The 13,451-nt window shown below is 35.3% G+C and overlaps 2 protein-coding genes across 2 annotated transcripts in view; one reads left to right on the forward strand and one right to left on the reverse strand.

Moving 5' to 3' along the window:
• LOC107725294 (integrin beta-4-like) overlaps positions 1 to 6,998 on the forward strand; it is a 33,862-nt gene extending 26,864 nt beyond the window's left edge. Inside the window, 7 exon segments of the mRNA XM_016534508.1 lie at positions 24 to 185; positions 1,512 to 1,821; positions 2,210 to 2,400; positions 3,431 to 3,586; positions 3,728 to 3,889; positions 4,178 to 4,285; positions 5,944 to 6,998. Of these exon segments, the coding sequence (XP_016389994.1) occupies positions 24 to 185; positions 1,512 to 1,821; positions 2,210 to 2,400; positions 3,431 to 3,586; positions 3,728 to 3,889; positions 4,178 to 4,285; positions 5,944 to 6,083 (1,229 nt within the window). The 3' untranslated portion in view covers positions 6,084 to 6,998.
• A 1,439-nt stretch (positions 6,999 to 8,437) lies between these two features.
• The window catches only part of LOC107725295 (uncharacterized), a 9,660-nt gene continuing 4,646 nt past the window's right edge, over positions 8,438 to 13,451 (reverse strand). Inside the window, exons 5-7 of the mRNA XM_016534509.1 lie at positions 11,534 to 11,698; positions 9,396 to 9,535; positions 8,438 to 9,271 (exon numbers count right to left, since the gene is read on the reverse strand). Of these exons, the coding sequence (XP_016389995.1) occupies positions 9,100 to 9,271; positions 9,396 to 9,535; positions 11,534 to 11,698 (477 nt within the window). The 3' untranslated portion in view covers positions 8,438 to 9,099. The remainder of the gene's footprint in view (positions 9,272 to 9,395; positions 9,536 to 11,533; positions 11,699 to 13,451) is intronic.

A 13,451-nucleotide genomic window follows, 5' to 3' on the forward strand; every position in this document is an offset into this window, starting at 1 on the left:
GTCTTCTCTCTATGTTCTTACAGATCAGTTTGTAAATGGAAAGTGGGACCAGAATTTCCTGTTCCCAGGAGGAAGCGGTTCCCTTTCCCGCAACGTCAGCTCCTCCTCATCCACGTACAGCCATTCCACACCCCGTCCTGGTGTGACCAATCACAGCAGCACCACAACATACATTTCCGGCAAAGGTATCAGAGAAAAAAGTAGCTGACTTAAAAATGACAATTTTGTCATTATTTAGTCATCCTAATTTCATTCCAAACCTGTATTAGTTTCTTTTGTGGAACACAACACAAAATGCCTTACTATATAATGTACCTAGAATGATCAATGAATGTCAAGCTCTAAATATACACCATAAAACTATAATGAAAGTAGTCTATGTGCATTAAATATTGTTATATTTCAAGTATTTTTTTTTCAAAAGAAATTAATACTTTTATTCAGCATGGATGCATAAAATTTATCAAAATTAGATAAAATTGATAAAACTAGATTTTAAAATCTATTAAAACAGTTCAAGAACTTGAACTTAAACTTGAAATAAAATATATTAAAAAAGAAAACATTTGTTTTAAATGTAATACAATTTCACAATATTACTGTTTTTATTGTATTACCAAATAAATTATGCCTGGGCATCAGAGATGTATTTGAAAAAATATTTTAAAAATCTTACAGATTCCGAACTTTTGAACGGTTGTGCAAGTTGTCATTCACAGATGATCTAAAGTAAAAAAAAAAAAAAGCGAAAGTGTTGTTCACACAAAGCAATTATATGGCTTCAGAAGACTTGGATGATAGTGTCATTTGGACCACTTTTATGATAGTTTTATGGCACTTTTTTTTTGCCATTCATTTTGTATTTTCTTTCTGGTCTACCTTTATTTTGGAAAAGAGCAGCATGAACATTATTCAGAACATTTGTTTTTGTGTTTCATGAAAGTAAGATTCATATTGGTTTGGAATGACATGAGGGTGAGTAAATGATGACAGAATTTTCATGTGAAGATTTATGAATCATTCTATGATTTGGTACATATTAGTGCTGTCAAATCGATTAATCGCATCCAAAATAAAATTTTACATCATATATGTGTGTGTACTGTGTATATATAATACACACACATACATGTATATATTTAAGAAATATATCAAATATATATTTATAATTATATATAATATAAATGCTATATAAATATGAATGAAAGACACATGTAAATATTTCTTAATATATGTATGTGTGTGTGTGTGTATTTATATATACAGATAAATATACACAGTACACACACATACATCCAAAATAAAAATTTACATAATATGATTAATTGCGATTAATCAATTTGACAGCACTAAAATGTACCAAGAATGATTCATAAATAAACATTATTTTGGATGCGATTAATGGTGACTAATCGATTTGACAGCACTAGTACATATGCTTCAAAAACAAAATTGTTGAATCAGTTGTCTCCATAGCTCATTAACCAATCTTTGTTTTTTGTCACAATCAGGAGGCTCAACGACACACAGATATGATCTTAGGGATGGCGGACTTCTCAAAGAGGAAGTGATCCTGAGGAAGCGTTCTGAGAACAGGCATTACACGGACGGTGATGGTGTGAGGGATTCTATTGTCATGGGAAACCTGTCTGGTGGATTTTTGGACAACTTGGGTAAATTAAGCCTGATAGATCTGCGTGCACAAAGCCAATGGAATTTGATATAATGCCTCGCAAGGTGCAGCTTTTGGCAAGAATCCTTGGCTCACTCTCGCTTCAATCCTACTCTTCTTTTTCTTACCCTTATGCCATTTGTCTTCTCTCTACACCTTTTTTCTCCCGCTGTTTTCTCGTCATGCGACGGCTGCCTGCCAACCCTTTCCCGCCACACCCTGCCGTACCCCACCCTGCCGTGGAAGTATAAACAAATAATGAAAACAGAAGCTTTAAATTTTAAGATTTTTTTGTGTCTTTTATTGTCATACACATCATTCTAACTTTATTTTAGTATGTTCAGTGATTAGATCGATATTTATCAATTTATTTTCATATATGTATGCATGTATGTGTGTGTATGTATGTATAAACAATTGTTATATACTATAATTTAACAGTTTACTTTTATATATTGTGTATATATGATGTGCATAATAACAGATGATGTCTGTTTGATGTCTAATAATTTTTTGATTGTCTTTCGTTTCCTGTATAGGTGAAGTAAAGCGTATTGAAGTGAACAATCCTGCTCAGAACTCTGTGGTGGTTCAGGATCTCCTGCCCAACCATTCCTACATCTTCAAAGTGAAGGCCCAGAGTCGAGAGGGCTGGGGTCCTGAGAGAGAGGGAGTCATCACCATTGAGTCTGCTGTCGACCCCAAGAGTCCACTGAGCCCAGTGCCAGGTGAGAGTGCCTTCATTCTTAAATTGATATTTTTATGGTGCCTATAGGGGCCAAAGTAGTTAATACCAGCATTGGCAGTGGCAACTATCCTGAAATCATCATTAAATATTAACACATTATTTTATGTGTATGTATCATTTACCAGTGGCGGCTCGTGGGTTTTAAAATAGAGGAGGCACATTGTATTGGTCTGGGATCCCTGCCTATTATTATTATTATAATTTGCTTAACCACTTTAAAATGGCTTTTTGGTTGCTTTTAGTCAGAAAACGTAAAGAAAACGACATACATACAGCAAGATAATATAATTTCACTTACCTGGCCTATCACTTGAAGCAAACATCCATTCCTTCTTAAAAGTCTGTGTTAAAAGAGAGCTGCCTGTTGCGCCATTTAATTAAGCTGACTGCTGTAGCCTATATCCAGCTTAGGCTGTTTTCCCTAAATTTGTATATATACTGTTTGAATGACAGCTTGGTAAATCTGTTGGCAATCAAATATTCAATATCGCTACTCATCATAAGTACTTGGTACATTATCAGCGCAGCGGGAGACGTTCAAACTAATATCACGTAATTTACGTCTCTTTGATGATTGGTTGATATCAGAAGGAGGCTAGCCTCCCTTGCCAGGGTTCTTTTCTCAACACTCCTCAGCGCTGAAAGTGAACACTCGATGCTGATTGGCTAATTTTTGTTACCAACGGAGGCACGAGAGCTCACCTCTCCCCCGGCCTCCCCCTCCCCTTCTCTACCATTCGCGGTTGTAATTACATCAGCAGATTCGGCACATTCGCGATAGAAAAGCAGTGCTTTCACGTTATTTTATTACAACTGTGAAATTACAAAAAAAAAAAACACATTCTGAGACATGAACTGAAATGAATTGTGAATTTTATTAACATTAAATCGTCCTCCTCCCATTTTCACCTCAAAATTATGGGGAAGCTGTGCCTCCCCTGCCTCCCCCGACGAGCCGCCACTGTCATTTACTAAAACATGTATGTATGTGTGTGTGTGCTGTCATTCAGGATCTCCATTCACACTCAGCACTCCCAGCGCTCCAGGACCTTTGATCTTCACAGCTTTGAGTCCAGACACGCTGCAGCTGAGCTGGGAGAAACCTCGCAAACCCAACGGGGACATCCTGGGCTACGTGGTTACCTGTGAACAGCTGCACGGTGGAGGTCAGACACCACCCTCTTTATTTTCTATTTGACTTGAACTTTGAATCCACATAAATATCCACAGCAGTCACTACTGCAATAATCAAAAACAACCCCTGTTCTTTAGCTTCCTTGTTAAAGCTCTGTTTGGTGTCCTTGCAGGAGATCTTCGCTCCTTCCAGGTGAATGGCAATGCTGCAACTTCTTTGACTGTGTCTGACCTGAAAGAAAACATGCCATACAAATTCAAAGTTCAAGCCCAGACCACGCAGGGCTTTGGACCGGAGCGAGAAGGCATCATCACCATCGAATCCCAAGATGGAGGTATGCTGGACGTTACAACAATGTGACGGAGAGAGTGATATGATAGTGTGTCTGCCTTTTTATGATATGAATCTCACTATGTATTGTATATGTTTAATGTTTCAGTAATATAAAATACTATGGTTCAATTCAATCGCAATGGATAAAATCAAGTCTGGCCCTGTACAACTTTCTGCTGAATATTTTGTTTAACTCCGAAATACATTGCATTATATCTTATGTCGTCTTTAAGGAAAATCACTGGTAATACATTTTGTTAGTTGAAGCTTCTTTTCTGGTTCTCCTCAGGCTCCATGTCACAGTACAGCAGTCATTCACTCACAAAGAGAGAGGTGTTCAACCTACCAACAGAGATGACTTCACACACCATGTTCTCAGAACCCTTTGTGTCTCCAGGTAATAATACACACTACATTCACTATTGAAGAGTTTGTTCCTTTTCGATTTATGAGTTACAATTTCAGTTGAGTTGGCCTCACATGATGTTTTAATCAACAAATCATAATTACATAATCCATTTTGACTAATTATGCTTATTTATTTTGTGATATGTAGAATTTCTCAAATTATTATTTTTTTCTAAAATAAAACAAATTTCAATAATTTAAGTTGAATACTAACAAATAAACACCACACATAAAAATAAATTAAAAACAAAACATTGAAATGAACATTTGAACCGATTTATTAATATTTATGTTTGACTCTTTGGAGTAAATTAGACCACGGTGGGAAATTAAGATTTACTACTATTCTTATTAAATATAACAAAAAAAATAACTAGATATTTTATAATATTTAATATAAACCTATAAAACAAAATTAATTCCTTTTAGGTAATTATGCTTATTTTGTGATATGTAAAATACATATTTTTATCAAATAAAAAATCTATAAAATTAAGTTGAATTAAGTCTTTTATTTTAATTGACACGGGTTTTAATTTCACAATACCACAATGTTCACCACATTGTTTTCAGAAAGCAAAAATTAAAAATGTAAACATATTGATTATTATTTATGTTGAATCATTTAGTGAAATAGACCTAATATGAATAATATTGGTCACACTTTATTTTAAGGTCCAATTCTTGCTATTAACAAACCATTAACTACGACTTTTGCCTCAATAAACTCCTAATTTGCTGCCTATTAATAGTTAGTACAGTAGTTGTTAAGTTTAGGTATTGGGTAGGATTAGGGATGTAGAATATGGTCATGCAGAATATGTGCTTTATAATACTAATAAACAGCCAATATGATAATATTAGGTATGCTAATAAGCAACTAGTTATTGGTAAGAATCGGTCCCTATACTAAAGTGTTACCCTAATATTATTATAAAATATAACAAAAAGTAGTATTATATGTGACCCTGGATCACAAAACCAGTCTCGTGTAAATTTTTCGATATTGAGATTTATACATCATGAATACACTGAATAAATAAGCTTTCCATTGATGTATGGTTTGTTAGGACAGGACAATATTTGGCCGAGATACAACTATTTGAAAATCTGGAATCTGAGGGTGCAAAAAAACTCAAAATATTGAGAAAATCGCCTTTAAAGTTGTCCAAATGAAGTCCTTAGCAATGCATATTACTAATCAAAAATTAAGTTTTAATATATTTACAGTAGGAAATTTACAAAATATCTTCTTGGAACATGATCTTTACTTAATATCCTAAGGATTTTTGGCATAAAAGAAAAATCGATAATTTTGACCCATACAATGTATTTTGGCTATTGCTACAAATATACCTGTGCTACCTATGACTGGTTTTGTGCTCCAGGGTCACATATAGTATTTAATATAATTTATTAAATTAAATGCACATTTATATTGGTGGTATATCAATCATACAACATACTGTATGGTATTTCCAGAAATGTTAGGTGTATGATAATGTTATAAAAATATATTATAAACTTTAAGCAGTTGATCGAAATAAATTGGAATGAAATGAAAATTTTTATTTCAATTCATTAAATTCTAAACTTTGTTGTAATGTTTCGCTCATTGTATCGGTGTCTGATGTGTGTTTTTTCTAGACGGGATGATGATGATGTCGAGCAGGCAGATCACCGAGTCGGGCGGCACCATCACGCGGCAGGTGGAGATGGTGCAGAGAGGAGTGATGTCCAGCAGCACCGTCACTAAGAAGGTGGATAGACAGTACTACGAGGCCTAATTTAACTTCCTTTTGCCTTCAGCTGAAATCACATGGCAGAGCAGCAGTACCAAAACACGCTAAAGTCAAACTAGAAACGTTCACAGACCAATGTGCACAACATGTGGTGTTTATGTGAGCATGAGAACAGCTGAGTGCTTGGATTCCTCGGATTATTGCTCCTAAAGACCAAAGTCTTCAAGCCTTGATGTTTTGTTGAATGTAAAGACTTTTTAGTGTTATCTTATCGCTTCCAAACAGGTATTTGTTAACTTTTGGCATCAATCCGTGTTTCATGTAGTGTTTGCGAGAAATGTTATTGACGCATGTGGCGTGGAATACAGTTCTGTTGCTCGTTTGAGCTAGATTGCGTTCGTTTTGACGAGGTTTGAATTTGGCAGGTTTCATATCATGTTGTTTATATCATTGATGTTGCTTTCAAGATGTATCAAGTTATTTCAGCATGTAGGTTTTCTATATGTATTTGCCATGTCTCTTGAATTAACTCAGTCATTTTCCTCCTAAATCAGTTTTTTTTACTTGTTTGCATAAAATGCTGCAACATATGAGCACATACACATATGGACTCGATTCTTAGGACTGTAAATATGTTACTGAGGTTTGTTTTTTACTGCCTGGTTGCAAGATGTGCTGTTGTAACTTCAGGCCTGTGGCTATATTTCAGATGACATAAAATCTGCCAGGTTTGTACACTGCTGGGAATTTGGAAAAGATGACCAATCTCACACCTATGTACCCCTGAATTACATTTTTACTGCATTTTAATAATTTGTATGGTACTTTTGACATGGGAAAAAATAGAGTTTTATATTAAAATTGCATTTCACCATCATATTCAAGCCGTAGTATTTAGTATGCAAAACGTCTCACTGCATATTAGTTCACCGCACCAATAAATCATCCTACCACAGTCGACTCCTTGTGTGTTGAGCTTTGTTTATTAGAAAAAGATTTAGGTGCAACTGAATGTTTTTAGCACACTGTGAAATGACCTATTGAAATGCTTTACATTGATTGGAGGAGTATGTACTGACACTGCCCTCTATATGCTTTGCTTTGTTACTGACAAACAAAAAATCATGGAGTTGAATGTGATTCTATTTAACACTTGCTAAAACTAGATTTAAGGGGAAAATAGTGTATTCAGATTAGCAAAATAATATTTCGGTTTTAGACCTTGGATTTGGCTAATTATAATTTTATTTTAGACCATGCACTTAAAAACAATGTAAATGAACATTATATGGGTAAATAGATGTAAGAAAAAAATCAATCACAATTCAGTATGGAAATATTGTACATTATATTGAAATATAATGACATAATCGCTGATTAACGTGATTGAACATTCTATGAAATTTGAGTGAGTAGATTTTGTTTAATTTCTAAAAAAACAAAAAACAGATGATCTGCACAGTCTGAATGGAATCTGTACAATAAGCAGTTCGAGCTAAACTAATTGCAGAAATAAATGTGACAGAAGCACACACATTCCCAGCACTCATGCATCAGTACGTTTTAGCAAACAAGCCCTTAGTATATTTTTTTAAAGAATATGTTTTAGTAGTTGCACAAGAATTACATTTCTTAAAATCAATTATATCCCAGATTAATATGCATAGACAAATATTTCATTTGTAGGTTGATTTCCTGAAAAAGTGAAAACATTGCATGCTGACCAGTCTCACACAGCAACAATAGGTGTGTTCAACTTCAACTCAGTAATATCTTAGTACCATTGATATACTATTATAGTTTTTTTTTTAAATATTCTGAATTAAGATTTTATTTTTATATTTCGGTTTTCATTTGATTTTGAAGTTTTTGTATTTTTTGCGTTTTTTAAAAAATGTTTTAGATTTTAGTTTATTTAGTTTTAATCACTTTAGTATTTTAGTGCCTGTATAAAACGTTCTATCTATAATATTTCGGAAAAATACCAATAAAATGGGGTCTATATTTTTTTTATCAGTTTTACTGATAAACACATCAAAATATAATACTTAAGATATTTTTGAATGGTTATAAAAACAGTTTAGTGTGCATTAGCGGCAATATGCGTCGAAGTCTATGCAGTGCTGCATGAAGTTAAACACACCTATTAGTTCAACCAGTAGTGCGCTGCAGGGATGATGTATTTTTGTAGGCCAAAACCCCGGAAATGAGTTTTTAGCATTATAATACTTTCAGTCCTGAGGTCAATGGGTTTTCTTAAAAAGGTTTTTGGTTAAATACCTGAAATAAGGTCTGTGGTTAACAGACAGATATTTTCATGTTTAATTCCACAACATAAAATACATCATTAATACTTCACATGATTTAAAAAATATTTTACTTGTCTTGAAAAAGGCGGTTGCTAACAAGTGGCTAAATGGGACTATAGAAGTTAAATATCACGCCGAACAGGTAAACTCATCTTCTCACATGTCTGCTTTCGCAGCCTCACTGGGTTTTATAATCATGGTCTTTCAAACTATTCTCAAACTTTCAGGGAAAAAATATTTTAAATAAATACTGAAAGAAGGACATTTGTGACGTTGAAGTCATGCAACCATGGTGTAGTTAGTTTATAGGCTACATTTAGCTTTTTACTTCTGGTGACTGTATTTAGGCTTCAAAAGTTGTGTTCATTTGTGAATATGAACTTTTTGGTCACAGATCTTATTTTCTGTAAAAATCCCAAAACTTTGAGTAACCATCAGTACAAAAGCCAGTGGAAAAATCCTATGGGGTTCCAAACTTTCCAGATTGGCCTACAGAAATAAGTCATCACTGCAGCTCTCTCTGTGACAAGTCTTGGGCAGGACTCTCTGTTTGTTCAGTCAGATTGTTTAACAACAGTATTTTAACATTTCCTTGATGCTAGTGGTGCAGATTTCACAGCTTTAGCTACTTTAAAAAAAAATGTCAAATTCTCTCTATGCTTCTATTTTTTGTAAGGATTGATCAATTACTGTTATTTTATGGTGTGTGTAATTTTTTCACATTCGTGTGCATAAGGATTGTGCGTTCATTATTAGCAGAACAGACATTGTCCCTTACAGAGACATCGCTCCCTTAGGTCTGCAGGCCTGATCACCATCTCGCGGACCATCTCCACCGTCCCAAACACCGGGTAAAGCTTCTCTGTGAACCTCTTGCTGTATGTGTAGATGTGTGCACGCTTCTGGGTGTCATAGAAGGACTTCCTACAAAAACACAATTGTGCTTAATGTCAGTGCTGCTGGTTATTAGGTCAATGAAAAATGAAATGTGCTCATTTTTAATTTATGGAAAGTCTTTGAATGTTGTATGTGTTTTCAGAGGCATCACACCTTGTCCAGATGTTCCCCAAGCACGACCCCTATGAGCAGCTCCACAGCAGACTGCAGGTGCGACTGGTGACCCCGCTTCCACTGCAGCTCCACGTCATCCAGCATCATCAACACCGCCTCACCCGGCCAGATACCGTGCTGAGAGAGAAAGACCAGAAGAAAACATAGCTTGTTATAACACTTTAGAAACAACCACATTCAAAGTTTCCAAAAACATTCATTTGTGTTTATGCACGTGTCAAATGCAGGTCAGTGGAGTTGTTTGTAATGAGAGAAAGAGAGATGAGCATACTTCACTAACAGTATTTACTTATATTGAGTTACACACAAATTACTCCTAAGAAAAACAAGGACTCTGAGAAAGGAATGCATTATAAATTAGGCAGGTGCTTGTTGACAGTATAGTGTCCCCGTCACTACACTGGGGCGTTAGGACCCACACAGACCACAGGGTGAGCACCCTCTGCTGGCCTCACTAACACCTCTTCCAGCAGCAACCTAGTTTTCCCAGGAGGTCTCCCATCCAGGTACTGACCAGGCTCAGCCCTGCTTAGTAATGAGAGATTTGAAGGTTGACCTCCTTGAAGAGTGTTAACACTGCGGCTCTGAGACGCTTCAAATCATCTGCCTCAACCATGATGCGAGTTTGGGCTGTTTAGCTATTTAGTATATGAAAGAGCAAACTGCATTTATTCAGGTATTGTCGCATAATGCATCCACTCTTAAAAATAAAAATTGCAAAAGAGCGATGCCACAGAAGAACCATTTTTGGTTCCCTAAAGAACCTTTCAGTGAACAATTCCTAAAAAAGGCTTACACTTAGTAAGCTGAAGAACATTTTTCCACTTTTCTTTTATGCAATGGAAAGGTTCCATGGATGTCAAAGTTTCTTCATGGAGCCGTAGATGCAAATTAAGAACATTTATTTTTAACAGTGCACTACTTTGAAAAATTGGAGGTAGTCAGGGTTTCTGCAGGTTTTGTGTCTTTTTAAGACCAAGAAAAAAATAATAATAAATCGAAAGGAACAACACGTCAATGTGTTGTCTAAATGTAAATGTCTAGGGAGCACACAATGAGTTATATTAGCAACACTAATATAAATCATTGTTTGTAATTACAACTTTCAACAGATCTCCACTTTTACATTCACTTTATTAAAAATAATTGAATTATTAAAAAGTACATTTAAGTAAATTTATCTTGATTTAAAGATGTTAACATATTTTAATTAGCAAAACAATATATATTTTTTAATTAATATATATATATATATATATTTTTTTTTTTTTGCAGTGCATGCAACATTTAATGCCATGCCTTTATTTAAGACTTTCAGCACCTACATTTCACCCAAAAATTAATATTTGTCATAATTTACTCACTGTTGTTCCAAACCTTAATGAGTCTCTTTCTTCTGCTGAATACAAAAGAAGATATTTTAAAGAATGTTGGTAACAGTTTCTGATAGCCATTGACTTCAATAGTATATATATTTTTTTCCATACTATGGAATACAATGACTACCAGCAACTGTTAGGTTACCCACATTCTTCAAAATATCTTCTTTTGTGTTCAACAGAAGAAAGAAACTCATACAGGCTTGAAACAACTTGAGGGTGAGTAAATGATGACAGAATTTTTATTTTTGAATGAACTGTCCCTTTAAGAACTTTTTAAGACCTGCAGAAACCCTGGTGGTATATTGTCTGCACCATGCAGTATGAAGTAAGCTAGAAGCGTTTGGCAAATCTGCCATTATTTTAAATAAAAAACAATATGGTAAGTCTAATTTATACGGCTTAGCGGGCTGTGCATGTCTCTCTCAGGTCAGTCAGTGAGGTCGTTTGTAATTAACCCAGTCTGACAAGAGGATCATAGCAAGGTTAATATCTTAATTCTTAATCAGAGAGCAACCCGAGACTAAGACCAATAGAGAGAGTAACATGCTCCATTTACAGCATGGTTTGATATTACATTACACACTAACAAACCAATTACTTTGACAAAATGAGAGAATGTTGTAACCCTTAATATATTTATCAATGTTTTCAATATAGTTTTTAAAGCATCCCAGAATGCTTCTAATGAAATTTGCTAGTGTATATGCAGATGTATCTTCTGAATCTTCCTCACCGGGTGTCTGTTGCGCTGTCCTCTGGTCCAGTCCAAAATGATCCTTTTGTACGGGCCCAAGTCATATTCTCCTCCCTGCTCCAGCATGCTGAGTAACTGATTCTTCCAGTCCCGCTTTTCTGGATGCAGATCAGCATAAACTTGCATGGGCGTCTCAGTATCTTCCTGCATAATGAGAAAAAAAAAACAGAAGACTTGGAATATAGCATGGAAGTTATGGACTTTTATGATATTTTTATGGTGCTTTCAAATATTGAGATCTCCAGTCATATGGCTTTGGAATGACTATAAACTACATCTGTTGAATGTCTGTATCATCTCTATGACATAAAATCTTTAATAACCACATATAGAGAACCTCTAATCTAAATCCCTCAATGCAATTTCCTTTTCCAACATACAGTATTTTTGATTCAATATCAGTAACTCTGAAAATAATTGCCTCAATAACTTGAGCCCCTTGAGCTGGCATTTATGACGCAGTAACCTTTTTAATAAACAGCCCGTGTCTAACTCAAATCAATTACTTTGATTTCTCAGACGCAATGTGCTGACAACAAGCTTTTTTAAAAGTACACTAAATCCGCCAGGCGGACGCCCTGGAGTGAACTACAGCTCAAAGACACAAAAGTACTGCGGACTATACTATAACTTAAAAACAAACCACGATTAGAGCTTGATCCTTTGAAAACGGACACCGAATTTTAAACCCTTAAGCCACTTGAGCTGTCAGTCAGCTTGATAGAAACAGACTAGCTGGTTACTATGGGGACTGGTGGCAGGATTTCTTCTAAATTTAACACACGGCTGGAACCAACCAACATCAGCCTGTAATTAAAGCCATGCAGATCCTGAGAAACAGCAGCTGTCTGAAAAACACAGTGTGTCTCCTGTAGGATGCGGCTAAATGAATACAGGAAATACAGGTGACTATATTTACTGAGGAACAGGGTTGTGGATCATTCAGAAATGAACTGAGAATGCTTTTTACATTTCTAATTATATCCCGAACTAGGAAGTAGTGTCACGGTTCATTTTTCAAGGTTCAATTCTCACTAACAAAACGTTAACTATGACTTTTGCCTTAGTAAACTCCTAATTTGCTGCTTATTAATAGTTAGTAAGGTAGTTGTTAAGTTTAGGTATTGGGTAGGATTAGGGATGTAGAATATGGTCATGTGCTTTATAAGTACTAATAAACAGACAATATGTTAATAACAGGCATGCTAATATGCAACTAGTTAATAGTGAGCACTGGTCCCTATACTAAAGTGTTACCAGAAGTAGAATTCAAATGAATTTCACAGCTTTTGTAATGTTTGCATTAAAATATGAATTTCATTTTTCAGTGTGAATTACACATAAATTGTTATACATACACATACAGCGGGTAAAATAAGTATTGAACACGTCACCATTTTTCTCAGTAAATATATTTCTAAAGGTGCTGTTGACATGACATTTTCACCAGCTGTCGGTAACAATCCATGTAAGAACATTATTTTTCCATAAACCGGCCACGACCAGGTGCTCCTCGCAAGATTTCTGACAGAGGAGTGAAAAGAATTATCAGAAGAGTTGTCCAAGAGCCAAGGACCACTTGTGGAGAACTTCAGAAAGACCTGGAATTAGCATGTACAATTGTTTCTAAGAAAACAATAAGTAATGCACTCAACTGCCGTGGCCTATATACACGCTCACCACGCAAGACTCCATTGCTGAAGAAAAAGCATGTTCGTTTAAAGTTTGCTGCACAACATTTAGACAAGCCTGTGAAATACTGGGAGAATATAGTCTGGTCAGATGAGACCAAAATTGTACTCTTTGGATGCCATAATACACACCATGTTTGGAGGTCAAAGGGCACTGCATCACGGTGTGCCAAACATCATGGTGTAGCACTGGCAAAATTCATATA

The sequence above is a fragment of the Sinocyclocheilus rhinocerous genome, unplaced genomic scaffold (genome assembly GCF_001515625.1).
Source record: "Sinocyclocheilus rhinocerous isolate Xijiao unplaced genomic scaffold, SAMN03320098_v1.1 scaffold785, whole genome shotgun sequence".
NCBI classification, from domain to species: Eukaryota; Metazoa; Chordata; class Actinopteri; order Cypriniformes; family Cyprinidae; genus Sinocyclocheilus; species Sinocyclocheilus rhinocerous.